This window comes from Parus major, chromosome Z (assembly GCF_001522545.3).
Source record: "Parus major isolate Abel chromosome Z, Parus_major1.1, whole genome shotgun sequence".
Classification (NCBI taxonomy): Eukaryota; Metazoa; Chordata; class Aves; order Passeriformes; family Paridae; genus Parus; species Parus major.
In genome coordinates this window covers 70,310,557-70,327,820 of record NC_031799.1, presented here as the reverse complement: position 1 = coordinate 70,327,820, position 17,264 = coordinate 70,310,557, and the positions used below count along the sequence as shown (strand labels likewise).

Genomic DNA, 17,264 nt, shown 5'->3' with positions numbered 1-17,264 from the left:
AAAAGAAAAGAAAAGAAAAGAAAAGAAAAGAAAAGAAAAGAAAAGAGAAAAGATAAAAGCTCTTTGTTTTCCATAAACGACTCAAGGTATTTCTGCCTCTCAGAGGAATTCAACAGCCCTTGGATTGTTTGAAAGCAGAAAGTTGCTGCATGAAAGTGATCCTGGGTGGTGCTAAGTTGTGTGAGGGCAGTGGTTGCCTCTGCCAGGTGAGGTTGTGTGGATGGTGCTGGATGGGGGAATCAGCACCTCTGGAATCTCAGACAGGAGTTATCACCCTGGGGGAAATTCAGTGGGAATCACAACCTGACCTCTCAGCTCATCGCTTCCAAGCCCGCCACTAAACCACGTCCCACATCCACGTGTCTTTTAAACACCTCCTAGAAAAGTAAAATAGCTATCAACAAGATATGGCTGGGCTTTCAAAAGGCAGGTGAGAACAAGTCTGGCCACGGGCACTGCTGACATTCTCAGCATGAACATTTATGACCCTAAGTTTGCATGTGCCATCTGTGTATGTACGCAGTTGCTGCTGCTTGAAACCTGCCTGGAACTGCTCACAATCTTCAGAGCTGCCCTTTGCACTGTACTAATCATCTACAAGTACAACTGCCAGCTGAGCAGGGGTTCATTTCTGTTTAACAAAAACAAAGCAACCCGTGCAGGAACAGATAAATAAAGCTTGAGCTCAGTTGCACTTGGTGAGGAATATACAATCCATGACAAAAATCAGATCCCCAAGGACACGTGTCCCTTGGAGATAATTTGATGGCCACGGCTCTGGACTGTCTCATTCTCTTTAGTAAGCAGAGATCCTGTGGGAGAAGGATGAATCCTCATCTCTGCATGCCCCTCTCTAGAGCACACCTTGCACTGCAGGAGTATGTTTGAGCTCTCACACCTTCGCTCTCTCCTGGCTGCAGTGCAGCTAATTTGGGTGGGATGGGGACAAGAGAAACCCTCCAGGTGCTGCATCTCCTCGAATTTCACCTGGTCTCTGGCAACATTGCCAGGGTAAAATGCAGCACAGCACCAAGGATTATGGAATCGCTGCTTTTGATGAATCAGCAACAGGGATTTTATTGGATGTAACCCAGCATCATGGGTTTGTTCCCAGTTCTCCTTTCATTATGTTGTGCCAGGACTGGAGCAGGGGCCCTGGCAGCTCCTGGCATTGCAGCCAGGCTGCTGCAGCCTGCTGCAGGGACAACACACTGCAATCCCAAAAACGTCAGGGATGCATCTCATTGTCTGACCCCAACGACACTGTGACTCAATCTTTCCCAAAGTCTGCAGTCCTGCCATCAGCTGCTCCTACAGACAACCAAATCAAAGGGGATAAGCTGCACACTGAGGTTCCTGAGAAGCAGTTTGTTGAAAATCAAGTTCCAAACTTAAGCTTTAAAATAAACATATCAAGATAAACAGATTGGTCTTTGTTTCAGGCACAATCGGCTCAACTGTTTTTTCTTCTTGTTGATGTTCTTAATGTTTTTCAATGTGTGATGCCATTTCCTGAGGACTGTCTCTGCTCCAGAAACCTGTGTTCTTCTTTGGCTTCTTTCTGCCTTTTGTGGTTTATACACACAGGTGACCAGTTTAGCACTGACTCAGGCTGGACACTAAGGCCTTTCACTCGCTCATTTTTACTCTGCTCCACACTTTGGCCACCGATACGAGTTGTCTGCATCAGGTAATAATTCTTCTGCCAAAATGGGTGAGCAGCACCAGCAGCAAGTCTAGGGCAACCCCACTCCCACAGTGAGATGTGGTAAATGTGGAAGAAACCTCCTCCTTCCACCTAGGGAGGGAGGGAAACACACAGAGGCCACAGCTGTCTGGCACAGCGAGGGCTGCAGCAGACTCCTTTCTGTCCCAGCACAGCATCATCTGGAAAAATGTCATTGTACATCCCAAGGCAAGAGGGACACAAATTCTGTGCAATTCTCTATCTGAGTTAGGCAATCCCCAAAGTCAGCTTTGAACAGCACAGAAACATGCTGTGTTCTGAGTTAGTGGAAGGAAAGTTTTAGAGAAAATTGGGAAATTCGGAGCAAACTGAGACTTGGGAGAAATGGTCAGCTGGAGACAGAAGGCATGTTAAAATAAATCTGTCCTAAGAAAAGAGCATTTAGGTTGTTATGTAGGCTGGGAAAGCATTAGTTGTGAACAGCTGTAAATGTAATGCTTTTAATTTCCACACTCGGGACCATTAAATCTCAGTCCTTATCATTTAAGGGAGGAAATCAGTAGTTTGCTTCATTAGTGAAAAAAAAAAAAAAAATTGATGATCTTTATGTGGGATATTCAAATGCAGGTGTCATTTGACTTACGGATGCCTTCAAACATCCATTTTTTTAAGCACCCTGCCAACATTTACACAACTGAAAATCAAGACTCAGATGAAAGTGGGCCACATCTTTTTAACATTAAATTTACACATACCTCACACGTATCTGCCTGAATTATCCAGAAACATGGCAATCAAATCTATTTTAATGAAAGATTGTGAAAGCAAACCTGTTTTATTTCAGTCTGCAATATTCAAATTCTTTTCCTGGAACCCGTGAAGTTCTGGCATTTATTTCAAAGATATCAGATCACTTATCTGCTTCTGAAGCATTCTTGTTCTCCTATTTCTAATAATGGATGTGATTTTAATTTTGATGTTGGCCTCAAATGATCCTGAATTTGAAATTTGGACCAGGAAAATGCCGCATTGCTCGGGAGATCTGTAAATTAACAAATCTACAGTGAGAGCAGACAAACGAAAAATAACTGATGGGGAAAAAATGTTCAGGGAGCTGCAAACCTCCACATCAGGGGCTTTCTCCTGAGACTAAGCTAGAAGGGAGGTTTGGTCCTGAAATCATTTGCATTCAGTTTGGATGCTCAGAGTGGTTTTCAGAGAGTCTTAGAGCACAGGACCTGCATGGGAGTCACAGCTGGGACGTGCTCCGAGGAGGCTGTGCAGACCCCCAGCCCTGCCCCTCCAAATGGGGAAGGTTCCTCCCTCCCCATCGTCCTATATTTCACCAGCCTTCATCACCCCACGCTTTTTGTACCTGCGGATCCTGGCACATCCTCTGCCAAGACATGGACTTTGAGCAAAAAAAAAAAAAACAAACAAAAAAAAAAAACAAAAAAACCCCAAAACAACGCTCTGCTTTTTAGTGCCAAAGTTATTAATAATTAACATTCATAACACAAAACCGGTAAAACCGGTTCGGCAGACTAAAGCCCGGCATTTTATTATTATTTTAGGGTTTAATTTAGTCATCGTAAGTTACTCAGGCTCATGTTTGCAAATCACGCAGAGCTGGGACTTCACCCCTCCGGCCCGACCAGTTCTGGAGAGCGGCCGGGGGACAGGGGGCCCGGGGACCCCGCTGCACCGATGGGGACAGCGCCGGGGGAGCCGGGACACGGCGGGCAGGACGGAGCCCATCGGGGAGCACCGGGACACGGCCCGTCGGGGCTGCGCGGCGCCGGCTCGCCATTGCCCTCTGGAGGAGCCCGGGCCGTTCTTACGGCTCTCCGCGGCACTGCGCTAAATTTGGGGATTGTTCTGTAATTTTCTTATTGTCTTTAATTTCTTTTTAATTTTTTTTTAAATTTTATTATTATTTTATTTTATTTTACGGACTGTTTCCAGCCTGGCACCCACCCGAGTGAGGGCTGTCCGACCGCGGCTCCCCGGACCGCTGGGTCCCGGTGATGGAGGAGTGCAGAATAACCCAGTGCTGGCACGGGCTGTGTGAAGGGACCGCGCCGTCGGGGCGGTTCGGAAAATGAACAAAAAGAGAAAAAAAAAAAAAGAAAAATAAAAGAAAAATAAAATAAAGAAAAATAAAAAAGGAAAAAGGAAAAAGGGAAAAGGGAAAAGAGAAAGTAGGGACGATACAAAGAAAAAAAAAGTTTCAAGAAAAATTTAAAGCAAAAAAAAAACAAACTAAAGAGAACGAAAAGCAGTAAGAAAATGCAAAGCCAGGGGGAAGGAGGAGAGGCAGAGCGGCCCCGCCGGCCGCTCGGGACGCTCCGTTCCACCTCCTTCACTTCCACGCGGGTCCGACCATTCCCGACGGGAGTTCCCAGCCCGCCGCCGGTGCGGGAGCCCCCGCGGCGTGCGGGCATCCCCGGCGCGTGTGTCCCCGTGTCCCGCCCCCCGCGTCACCGCCCGCGTCCGCCTCACGGGGCGGAGCCCCCGCTCTTTCTGCGCGCTCCCCGGGCCCGTCCCGCCCCGTTCCCCCCCCGTGTTCCCCACATGTCCGTTTGTTGTCGCCGTCGCCATGGCGGCGGGGGCGGCGCGCCCGCCAAGTGAGGTGATAAGAGGGAGCGGCGGCGACAGGACCGCGCAGTGCCGAGCGGGGCGCGGCGGCGGCGGCGGCGGAGCGCGCCCGGCGCATCCCTCCTTCCATCCATCCCTCCTTTCCCCACTGGCACCACCGCGCCCCGTCCGTCCTGCCCGGCTCCCCACATGGCCGCGGCTCCTCGGGAAACGCCTCGCGCCGCCGCCCTGCCGGTGCCGGAGCCGCGTTGCCGGGCGGCGGCCGCCGCCTCCTCCTCCTCCTCCTCCTCATCCCCGCGGCGCCGCTAGCGCCCCGCGCCCCGCTCCGCGCAGCGCCGAACAAGAAGAAGAAGCAGCAGCAGAAGAAGCAGCAGCAGCAGCAGCAGGGCGCTCCCGCGGCACCGCCCCGGCGGCGGCGCTGCGCCGGCTCCGAGCGGCTGGACGGCGCGTCCGTGCCGCCTCCCCTCCCTCTGCTCCGCGGCGGCGCTCGGGACCACGGCGGCGGCGGCGGCTCGGCGGGACGCCCCGGCACGGATGCGGTGGGTGCCGGGGGCGGCTGCCGCCTTCCCTCCCTGAGTGCCCTCCCTGCCCGGCCGCCGGCTGACCCCGCTGTGTCTCCCCACCGCAGGCAGCCCCCCGGCGAGTGCGAGATGGCGCTCAGCGGCACGCTCCTTCCCTCCATCGCCACCTTCGCGGCGGGCGCCGCGGGCCGCGAGAAAGCGGCGCGGCCCGCGGGCCCCGGCAACGTGAGTATCGGCGCCGCGGCGCCGCGGCACGGACGGGGCCGGACGGGACGGGACGGGGCCGGGCGGGGCGGGGGCCGTCGGGGCGGGCGCGGCGCCGTGCGGCCGGGGCTGAGCCGTGCCAATGTCCCCGCAGCGCTGGCGGGAGGAGCTGTCGCAGCTGAAGCGGCCGCCGCCGGCGCTGTCGGCGCGGCCGGTGGAGACGCCGCCGTCGGAGCTGGAAGGCGCCGCGGCTCTAGGGCCCCGCCGTGACGCCGAGGAGTTCAATGAGCTGCTGGATTTCGACTTCATCCTCTCCAACTCGCTCATGCACCAGGAGCCCGCCGCCGCCGCCGTGGTGGTGGCCCCCGCCGCCACCCCGGCCCCCACCGCCAGCCCCTGCCCCGCCGGGCCCTTCGCCTACCCGCTGCCCCGGCCCGAGCCCGCCGGTCTCCTCTACGGCGGCGGCGGCAGCTGCGACGGGGCGCCCGCCGCCGGCTCCGCCGCGCCCTTCAACCTGGCCGACATCACCGACGTGTCCCCTTCGGGAGGTTTCGTGGCCGAGCTGATGCGGCCAGACCTGGACGCGGTGTACCTGCCAGCGCCGGCCGCGCTGCCGCCCCTGGGCAGCCTGCAGGGCAAGTTCGTGGTGAAGGCGGTGGGCGACTACAGCCACCCAGGGCTTAGCCCCAAGAGCGGCCCCGCCGCCCCGCCGCCCGGCGCCGACGGCCCCGGCGCGCCCTACACCTCCCTGCCGCGGATGTGCCCCAAAATCAAGCAGGAGGGCGCGCCGCCCTGCACCCTGGCCCCGCCGCCGCCGCACGGGAGCAGCCCCCGAGGAGCTCCCCAGCACGACTTCGCCCTCGGCAGCCGCCCGCTGCCCGCCCGGAGTACGCCTTCGCTGGGGCCCGAGGAGATGCTGGGCGGCAGAGACTGTCTCCCTGCCACGCCGGGGCTGGGCCACCCGCCACTGCCCCCGGGCTACCCCCCGGCTCCGGGCTACCCCACCTTCCTGCCCGAGCAGCTCTCTCCCGGCGCACTGCAGTACCAAGGTGAGTCCCCGCCGTGCTGGGGCAGCGGATGTCCCCGCTTGGGCGCTGGCCGTGCTCACTCCTCCCTGTCCGCCCCTAGAGCTGATGCCGCCGGGGAGCTGCCTGCCTGAGGAGACCAAGCCCAAGAGGGGACGCCGGTCGTGGCCTAGGAAAAGGACGGCCACACACACCTGTGACTATGCGGGCTGCGGCAAAACCTACACCAAAAGCTCTCATCTCAAGGCGCATCTGAGAACCCACACAGGTTAGTCCCAGTGCCGGGGTCGGGGGACTGAGGGGCACGGGGTGAACTCCTCAGACAGTGGAAGGGTGTGAGCACGGGAGGAGGGTTAAAAACAGCAAGACCTTTCTATGCTGGGTTTCTGGGCTTTTTTTTTTCCTCCCCCCTTGGCTACGTGAAGTCCTTTACAGTCTTTGCTTATTGGCTTGACGTTTTGCTTAATGGTTCAGAGTGACTCAGATGTGGGAGCGGGTGGCTTTCTTGCCAAGTCAGAGTTTGTTACTTCTCTCTTGCTATGTGGCTAGCTAATTACCAGGTAGTTTGAAGCCAACTGGGATTTGTTGTTCTGGATTGTGTTTGCCCACTTCAGAGAAGGCAGCAGACCTCTGTCGAAGATAACTGCTTTCTTTGCTGGTGGTTAAGTGCTTCGAACACGTACCCTTCTCTTGGATGACTGTAGGACAAAATGTTGTGCACCTCTGCAAGCTGTTGCTCCCTTTTTGGGGAAAGCAAAATAGATTCCCTGAAGAGACTGGGCTTTCAGATGAGCTGGCAGCTCATGGGGTGCCTTGCCTGCCTGTTGGACATCTCCCCCTGCACCAGCAGAGTTTAACTGTCGATTGTCCACTGCTGGAACAGGGATAAAATCTGCCCAAAGTGTGTATCTGAGCCCAGTCTCAAAGTTCAACCTTGCAGCTGAGTGCGGAGTTGCAGTAACTGAGCTTGTGAAAGCAAGTACAGCACACGGGTTTCGCCAGCCTGGGCATTCCGTAACAGTGACTAAATTACCTGGGAATTTGCATAATTTGAATCCCTGGGTTGTGAACCTGATCCAAAACTTTCTCCTGAAGAGGAGATGGGAAAGGGAAAATATCCTGGCTCTGCAGTAGTTAGGCTACATCTTCAGGTAAGCAGCAGGGAGGAAAAAAAACAGGAAAGTGATCAGTGAACATCTGCCCCAAGCCAGTCAGCACCATCCCCAGGATGTGTAGGACAGGGAGTTTGTAATTGTTGGGGAAGCTCATCTTGCCATCAACAGTGGTTTTTGTATAATGAAGGCACTAGTAAGACTGAGTCCTTAATCAGGCTGAGCTAATGAAAACAGTTTCCGGCTGTTTTCAAATTCTTGAGACCTACAATTATCTAAATACATTGTCTGCTGAGCTATTTCTGGTTGCTATTTGATTGTGTAACAGCACCGGCAAAAATACACGCTCAGGTGCTCTGAAGTCTTACGTGCAAGGCAGTGAAAACAAGCATTTTAGTGAAGATTTAAGAGACACCAGCATTTCATAGCACATCTTTTGCAGCTGTACATCTTAAAAAGCCTTGCTCTTTTACTCTTTGCTGTTTGTAACTGCTTCATGAAGTTTGACCACCCTTTCTCTTATGTAGGACAACTGCTTGAAAGAAGGTGCTGCAAGTGGTAGCCATAAAAAAAACCCCAAAAATCCTAACGGGTTTGTTTCACTGTCTGTGTTTTTCCTACAGGTGAGAAGCCTTATCACTGTGACTGGGAAGGCTGCGGGTGGAAGTTTGCCCGCTCCGATGAACTCACTCGTCACTACAGAAAACACACAGGCCACCGCCCTTTCCAGTGCCAGCGCTGCGACAGAGCGTTCTCCAGGTCGGACCACCTCGCCTTACACATGAAGAGGCACTTCTGATTTGGGAAAGCTGTGGATCTTTCCCCCAGCTGCCACAGAGATTCAGTATTTACAGCACAAGGACTGTCTTCCACAAGACGGGGAGAACTCATTTTAAGCACTACAGATAATCGAGGTGAAGTCTTCCAAAGAGTGGAAAAGAGGGATAACTGCATATGGACATTGCAACTTTCTTTTTTTTTTTTATAGTTAAACACTTAAGAGAACCAAAGACATTGGGGTCAATGACTGGATCTTCTATCATTCCATTTGTAAATCCAACTTGAATTATTTCTGGACTACAGAATGCCAAGGAGTGACTGGAAGTCACGGATATCAGGGTTAAACAGACTGTATGTAGTTCGGAGGGTGGGGATATTACACAGGGAAATGACATTCCCTTAATTTCCTTTCAATGCAATATTAGATGTACATGTCATCTTGTACTTTCTTTTTTTTTTTTTTTTTTTCCTTCTAAAAGCCATTACAATGTTAGAAGAGGAGGAAAAATTCAGGTACAGAATTATATTTTAAAAGCCTATTTCATGGTGCTTAGTGACTGTTGGTTCTAGAGGTACCAAAACCAGGAAGCCAAAGTTCTCAAACTGCTGCATATCTGACAAGGAACTATTTTTTATCTTCCGATTGCCAATTATGACCTAAATCAGGTGAATAACCCTGGTTTATCTTTTTTATTAAGAAAATGACTTTATGCAGACAGTCTGTAATGCACTGTGGTTTCGATGTGCAATAGTTTGTACAATGGTTTATTCCCAAATATGCCTTAAGCAGAACAAATGTTTTCTATATAGTTCTTTACATAATAAATATGTAATATAAATTTAAGCAAACTTCTATTTTGTATATTTGTAAACTACGAAGTAATAATGAACATTTTGTTGGAATTTGTATTTTGCATATTCAAGGTGAAAATAAGTTTTAAATAAACCTATAATATTTTATCTGAATGGTTGCTCTAGTTTTTTTTTCCAGTATATGGAGATGGCCAAAGAAAGTTTGTTAGGTATTTGTTGGTGGTTGAGTTTACCAAGGCAGGGATGGGGGTGGTGGCAAACATTTGTAGTCTCAATACTCCGAAAGAGAGGATTGTGTAAGTGCAGTGTTGGTGTAACATCTCTTTTTAGGGAAAAAGCTGTATGGAAAGTTCTTGCTCTGGATGTTGAGTTACCACTTATCTCACCTGTGTGGGTGGAACTGTAATTTACCATTTTTAAAGTAACTCAATTTAAATTATTTTTTAGAGGACATACTTCTATTGAGGACATAAGACCTTGTGCGTCTGATGATAACAAACCCTAGAAATTTTTTATTTTTGATTTTAGCAGTCTTTTCAGCAATGGAAGATTCCCATCATCATTGCCTTGGATTTCTTAGGCAAGCCGGTGTAACCACTTTAGAGTGAGCAAAGGAAAACCCAGAGTAATGTCGAGCAAAAATTAAACCTGGCTCAGAGAATAAAGGGCGCATACACAAAACGCCGCGTAACCATCACCCGCACGGAGTTTTCTTTTGAAACCTGCTCTGACCTGGGAATCCAGTCACTCAGCGAAGAGCCAGGATTCCTGCAGGAATGCAGATGCAGCAGGGGAAGGCTGACCATGCAGGGGCTGAGGATGTGCTGCTGCGAGGTCCCCGGCGTTCCTCCAGCGGCGCGTGCCGCACCGCAGCTCTGGGGGCGGCGAGCCTGCCCCGGGTCATCGCCAGCCTCGTGGTGCTTCTCCTCCGGGACCTCATTGTTCCAGCTGCTTACAGAATGTGTAGCAAACAGATGATTTCCACATTAGCACTGGCTGAATAGGACCTGTTTTTCTCACTACTCTTCATTAAAAGGGAAGAAGAAATTCCTCTTCAGCTGATTTGAAGTGTCTGTCAGCTAGGAATTTGGGTGTATGCGGTGCCCACGAAAGCCGAGGGAAATAAACAGCAGGCAAGGGGCTTTAGTGTCTTTGTGGTAGTTAAAACAAAAATGGCAATATCAAATTTTTATGTCTGAGTGTGCCTTTGGAATGCTACTAAAGCTCACATTTCGATGTGGTGTTTGTGTGGAGACCGGTGCCATTTCTCCCTCAGTTTTTATAAGTAATATAACGATGCAGAAAATACTTCTCACCCCTTATCGCCTAGGCATGCTTTGTTCAACTGAAAGCTATCTTTGTTGATTTGCTTTATAGGTAACACAGGGAGTAAGGAATGTCTTGTTTGGTTTGCAAATAGCAAGTATTTAAAGCTAAATTAAAGTTATGAGTCACCCTTTATCTAAAGTTTTTTCCATGTGAAAACTTTTTACAATTAAACCAGGAATTTTTTTACCTCCTCTGTTGCTCTGCCTGTGAGTTCTGGATCAGAGACCCAAGGTCAGCACTGAAGCTGAGGGCCTGAAATGTTATTGTCCCGTCCAATAACGCCAGGGCACGCTTAGTAGGTGTAAGATCTCCTTTGTATGGCTGCCATTCAAAACCTCTTACATACGTGCAAGGTCTATGTTCTGGCACATCTGTAACTACTGGAATCTGAAGATTTCTAAGAATCTGAGAAACTGGTTTCTTTTGCTTTTCCAGTGTAGTGTCATTATGCACTCTTGAGAATTTTGTAAGACACTGTAGCACTTAGTAAGGCATTATCCTCTTCCGCCAGCTTCAGTTTCTGCTTGATGTGTTTATGGACCCTAGGTTCCTACTTGCATGAACAATGGCATTCTTGAAACAGGGCATTGCTCCTTATTCCATTTTATTTTTTTTTAATTCTCATTTATTTCCCTGATCCTCACCAAGCTGTCCTCTTACATGAATTTCCAGACTGAAAGGGACAAGACTGAAACTTTGTATTTAAAAGAAAATGCTGCTGTGTCTTTAACCATTTCCCAATTGCTGCTCCTATACTTTTTTTGGGACAGGAGCCAACTGCTCACTTTTTGCCATGAAACCCATGAGAGGCAGTCCTTACTCTTAAGGAGGTCTCTGGGGGTAATACTGAAATGAGCAGTGCTCTGCTAAATAGAGCTGGAAACAGCATGTTGTGTTTGCCACCTGTTTCATTGTGTCTGGCATCCTGGAGTTGCACTTAGGTGCCGGATTGCACATGGATTCAGTGAAACAACACATATATCAAAAAGTGTATCTCGTAAAAACATATGTAAAACAACGAGAAGTCTTGTAAGTATGTCTTGAAAAACAAGATTTGTTTAGCGTTGCTAAAGCTGTACTCATGTGCTGCTTTGCTGGGGCATCTAAAAGTCAGGGTATGAGGTTATTAGGGGTGGCCTCTCTGACATGGGGTGAGCACCTCCAGAGCTGCCCCAGAGCAGTATTTCAGCTACTGAAGGTAAATTCTCTTGCGGCAGGGAGTTATCTCTGCAGTCAAACTACAGCCGTCCTTAATCCTGCTCACCCCTAGCCCAAATCTCTCTGGAGCACGCTTAGCATGTATAGATGGAGCTGCTTAAAACAAGATGGCACATGCCTGACTACCGAGTGCCAAGTATTCAAAAGTGGCACCAGAGTGAAAATCTTCTCAGAGCTGCAACTGCTGTGCATTTGTCTGCTGCACACCATGGCCTGGGAGTCCAGGTGTGACTGCGACCCAGCACGAGTGGCCTCAGACACCCCCTGTCACACGGAGGGGTACTTGCAAGAGAGTTTTCTTATCCCTCGTGGTGGTTACCAGATCCTGCCACAGCTGAACTCAACTGCAAATCTCACAAGGATTTATATTAAGCTGATATGAATCAGTGAATTTCATTCTCCTTCTCTTTAATAAGGGAAGATCAGAGGCTGCTGCGGTTAATCACCCCGAGTGCTAACGGTTCGACAGAATTAGTTTACACAGGTTTCCTATGGGAGTCTGCTGGATCTTGGAGCTAGCCTGCTTTCACTGGAGTCCCTGGCAGGCACTTTTAACGGCATTTGAGTGTAAGATTTACCAAATTAACCTGTGTCTGTCCCTGGGCTTTGCTCCCCTGAGTGCAATTGGGTCGTGTGCTCTAAGGCAGCAGGAGAATAGGGATGGTTTGCAAGCTGGGGACAGACAGAGAGAGCAGTGCTTACACTGTAGGACTTGGGCAGGAGTCTGGATGTGGTAGAAGAGCTGGTAGGAGGAAGCAAACTCAAGTTATGGTGAGCAAAACTGATATGGAGAGGAAGAGGAGCACCGCCACCACCAGCGCCGCCATGTGTTGACTGAGGCTTGCAAGGAGAGCTCCCCAGATTAAACTGCTGTATTTAAGCTCAGTAGATATATTTGTGGACACCAAGAAAGACTAGTGTGTACTTAAAAGAGGGGAAGGCCCATCATTCACCGAAATTTAATTGAGGTCACATTGGCTTGGAGCCACAGGGTAACACACCCACATTCCCCTGTCTGCCGTACACCTGGATGACTCACGTTTCGTCTGCCCTTCGCTCTTGCCGTGACTTTACCAGGGGAACGTTTTCATTACTGCTGAAGGCATTGCCACCGAGCGCAGAAATTGTCTCTGCGGCGTGGAAGTGGGCGGTGGTGGTGTTTCTGCAGCCTTGTTCTCCACCCTGGATGCATATGGGTATCTGTTAGTCTCTTTTTCACCTTTGGATGCATACCTGTGGGCCCTCAAGGCTAGAACCTTAATGGTGTGAAAGACAGGAGGGGGGAAAAGTGGCTTGTGCTTTATTAATGTTTATTCTATATTTAGAGCATGCATTCCCAGAGTTTTACAGGAGACGGGCGGCCCTAATAGCTACTCACAAGAGGCATTAGGCAGCTGCACCTTTTCCCTTCAGTAATGTTTTCCGTACTCTTGGAGCTGCGACTTCTTTTGTAACTGAGATGGTGATTTTCACACAGACCTGGCTAGCTTGGGGTCAACCTCATGACTTGCTAATTAAGAAGAAAAAGTTTTAGGGAACACGGAACACGCCAAGCTGCTTTCACTGTGAAACCTGGGTGAGCAGAAGGGTAATCATGTGCTGCTATCGCCGCAGCCATCTTGCTACAACCCTGAAAAGTTTTGCATGGTTTTGCTTTGGGTACAGCGTGCTTGTTTATCAAGCACAAGCTAGGGCCTGCTTAAATCTTGCCATTCAAGTTCTCCACTGTTAAACTTTCAGGCTTTATTCAACAAAATAACCCAGCTTCCCTATGTTATTTGGTTTAAGGCCTTTAATTTTAAGAACAGGTATCCCACAGTTATCCAGAATGATTTACCCCACTACTGCCACAGCTGTTAGGAAAGATCTGACAGGAAATGCCACACCACCAGCACACAGGGGTTCATTTACTGAAAGCTTCCACGATGGTGCTCAGAGTCTGTTTGTGCATGTCTCAGTGTCACAGAAATCACAGAATCACAGAATAAGCTGAATTGAAAGAGACCCTCAAGGATCATCAAGTCCAACTCTTGGCCCTGCACAGAACCATCCCTGAATCCTACCATGTGCACAAAAGCATTGTCCAAATGCTTCTTGAACACTGTCAGGCTTGGGGCTGTGCCACGTCCCTGGGGAGTCTGTTCCAGTGCCCAAACACCCTCTGGGGGAAGATCCTTCTCTGAATATCCATCCTAAACCTCTCTGACACAACTTCAGGCCATTCCCTGGGCCCTGTCCCTGGTCACAGAGCAGAGGTCGGTGCCTGTCCCTCCTCTTCCCCTCAGCAGAAAGCTGCAGAACTGCAGTGAGGTCTCCCCTCACTCTCCTCCATCTCAATAGACCAAGTGCCCTCAGCTGCTCCTCACGCAGCCCCTCCAGGCCGTTCTCCATCCCCATGGCCCTCCTTTGCACATCTCTGACAGTTTAATGTCATTTTTATTCTGTCAGGCCCAGAACCGCACGCACCGTTCCAGGTGAGGCCGCCCCAGCCCAGAGCAGAGCGGGACAATCCCTCCCTGGCCGGGCCGGCCCTGCTGGGCCCGGTGCCCCAGGACAGGGATGTCCCTCCTTGCTCCAGGACACTGCTGGCTCATGTCCAGCTGGCCATTGACCAGGACCCCCAGGACCATCCCAGGTGGAGAATCCAGCACTTTCCCCCATTAAGCTCCATACAGTTGGTGATTGCCCAGCCTCTCCTTTGTCAAGTCCCTCTGCAGGGCCTCACGGCCCTCAAAGGACTCAACAGCTCCTCTCGGTTTTGTATCATCTGTGATGATACAAAATGGTCCCTTCCAGTCCTGTGTCCAGGCCATTTTTGAAGATGTTGAGGAGCACAGCGCTGAGGATGGAGCCCTGTGGAGCCCTACAAGGATGGCAGGAGCAGAGTCCTGGGTGTTCTTTGCCCTTGCAGCCCTGGAAAGGCATGGGAAGCTCTCTGATTTTGCTGTCCTGAGGAACCAGACCTGCAGTCGCCACATGGGAAAACCTGACTCCCTAGGCTTTTGCCACTGAGTCCACCTTGTGCTTCCTGAAGAAGAAATTCTGCAGAGAGGGCCTTTCTTACATGTGGAAAACTGAGGCTCCTGCATGAGTCTGATTTCACACACCAGGTTTCTGGGAGGCTGCCATGGTGTCAGCACTATTTGGTGTCTAAATGTCATCTAGAGTCTTCCTCTTTGGGGGCTTAGCACCCATTGTTGTTACGTTTCTCTTCTCTGATAAAAATTAATATTGTGAATTAGTATGTTGATAAAATACTAGGGGCAACACTGATGGTAATTACTGAAGCAGGTTGGAATTTACTCTGCAAGCTCTGGATGAGGTTTTGTCCTGTGTTTAGGCTCAAAACATACTGATTCAGTAATGCTGTTGGCAATGTAAGGGGGCTGCCCAAAGGGATACATTTGTCATTGTACTGGGATGTACAAGGCTTGGCTGTCCATTCTCAGTTCCCACATCACACCCTTTCAGCAACAGACTCCCCTGTCTGACATGGGATGGCTCAATTTGCTGGCTGTGCAGTAGACTATTATTTTTGTTTCAAAATATCGAAATGCTTTCCAGTGGGAAGCAGAGCAACTTCACCACTTTCAGCCTTCCTGCCTCCCCAGTTACTGTTTGTGTTCTCTGCAGCTTTAGAGAATATTACAATGCTGCTGTCACCTGTACAAGATGTTTGACTACCTTCCTTCTGCAAACACCTTCTGAACAGCATTTGATTTGACAAGGTTCCCGTGTTCACAATGTAAAACTCACTGCCAAGGCTTCCTATGCAAAGAGACCAACTTGTAACTGGTGCATAGGAGGAGCAGAGGAGCACAGGGCAAGGCAGTGGCCACTTTTGTCTGGCCATGGGTGTTTCTTCCCAGCCACTGGCCAAAAATGGGGCTTAAAGACACAAGTGGCCCTGTGATGGGTGTCTGTGGGGTGATCCCACTTCACTCTCTCTGGAAAAGGCTCCTTTCCAGGGACCTCTGATGATTACAGGTTTCTTCAAGCTCAGGAGCATGAGGAGATGCCTTTCCAACCTGTGTTTATTTTATGCTGTAGCTTTGCAGATTCCACTTGCTCAATAAATATTTGATCCTTTTTGGTGTCTTCTTGAGCTTCTGGCTTCTGAGGGACCTTGTGGTAAGGAGTTCCATGATTAATTATGAACTACCTTTAAAATATAGGTGGTGGGGGGAGAAGAAAAAAAGCGTTTATTTTCTGTAGTCTCTGAGGGTGCTGCCTTCAAGATTGCTGCTGTTTTCCCCCTTCCTACACACTGCAGAGAAGGAAAATAACTAACCCCTATTTCTAACTCAGTCTTGAATTCATTGTGTACTACCAAAGGCTGGAAGGATTTGACTTTGGTTGTGTTTTTTTAATGAATTTGTGAAGAGAAAGTAAATATGAGATTTTTACATATGGATGAGTTAATCTGGTCTACTGTAGACTGGAAGAATGCCAGGATATTTAGCATAATATGATATTTCAGTCTATATTTACATGATGTTTTGGTTTACTGGTTTGTTGTTTTTTTTTTATTTCTAGGACACCTGAGAAGTCCCTACCCATCAATCCCCTTTTTTTTAAGGATGGGCGTTTCTTCAAATTTTATTTAAAATAGAAAAAAACCCCCAACTTTTCACATTTTTTTTTTGTTACATCTTGCAGAGGCTCATTCACTTCATGAGTACACTGTTTGGCAAAGTGTTTTCCAGCTCATGTACCTAAACATCCACACAGGTTGGAATAACTCATTATTTATTTGTACACCTTTATTACTGAGACATTATTAATAATTGTGGGGTTTGTATATTTGCTACTGTTATGTTTACTGTTACATGGAGAGGGAAACTGACCACAGAAATGTTTATTGGCTCAAATCTAACTCCAGGATTTTGTCTTTGAGTGCACCTTCAAAACCCTGTTTCTGCATGTCTTTCCCTGTTGTTGTGTCCTAGATCTTGAACAGCGAGTGTCAAAAATGCAGTGTCCTTTTGTACTGGGTACTGAAATTCATTCCAGGTGAGAGAATTCTCTTTCTAAGAAGTGATGAAGGTGTATCAGGGCTGTCTGGGAATCTGACTACTTCATTAACAAACCAAATTCATTTGGTTGCAGGTAAATCCCCTTGGTGAGATGAGGTTAGGGTTTATGCTGATTTTAGGCTATGCAAATGAACTGCATAAGCAAATCCAAAGCATTATATATAAATAGGTAGCACTTTGAAAAAGTTTAAGATCCGAATCTTCAGGGTCCAGCACTGGAAGCTGTGTGTGAACAAGGCAAAGGAGGGGGGAAGGGAGGCAGGGGGAAGGGAGGTATGGGAGAATACAGAGCAAAGGAATGATTTAAACATTGGCCAAACCACTGTGTTAAGTCAGAGGTTTTCTCTAACTGGCTTCTCCCAGCATTTTGTTTTGTGCTAAACATAAGGTGCCACAGTTTACATTTAATAACTCTGTCCAAGTTGGTAATTGAAATAAATACTGACTGTCCATGAACAACATCCCACTAGGCAGCACAGAAGCACAAATCTCTTCCTCTGCAGATGCATATCACATATAAAACTTGGTGCATGAATTTCCTCAGGGAAAGAAGCACAGGGAAGTCACTCAGCATTTTTTCAGTTCAGATTTCTTCAGTCTTTCCTTGCCTGTAGCTTTGCACTGCCTGGCTACTGTGAGCAAGGTGATAGCAGACTGACAAACTTCCAGGATAAATGTTGTGACTCTCTTTTCCCAGCCAGCACTTGGAGGCACACAGGGTCCACTCTGCCACTGCCTGCACAGCTGCCAAGACAGGGATGTGGAAAGAGGAGAGGTTGGTAGGAGGAAAATTTACAGGCACCCAAAATGGCTCATCAGTGCTTGATGGAGTACCAGCTGCTCTGATTTCCTCCCCCTTTACATACAAGTGTCTCAAACTCAGAGCTGTTTCAGGCAACAGCTGATGATACTTCTTGAAAGTGTGAAAGTGTGGTAGGTCT

General features: G+C 49.2%; 1 protein-coding gene across 1 annotated transcript; it reads left to right on the top strand.

Moving 5' to 3' along the window:
• Window positions 1-4,357: 4,357 nt before the first annotated feature.
• Window positions 4,358-8,887, top strand: KLF4 (Kruppel like factor 4). The gene is given in 4 exon segments (XM_033511325.1): window positions 4,358-5,031; window positions 5,165-6,105; window positions 6,107-6,303; window positions 7,771-8,887. Coding segments are annotated over 4 exon segments (1,410 nt in total). The 5' UTR covers window positions 4,358-4,935; the 3' UTR covers window positions 7,947-8,887.
• The last annotated feature ends 8,377 nt before the right edge of the window (window positions 8,888-17,264 follow it).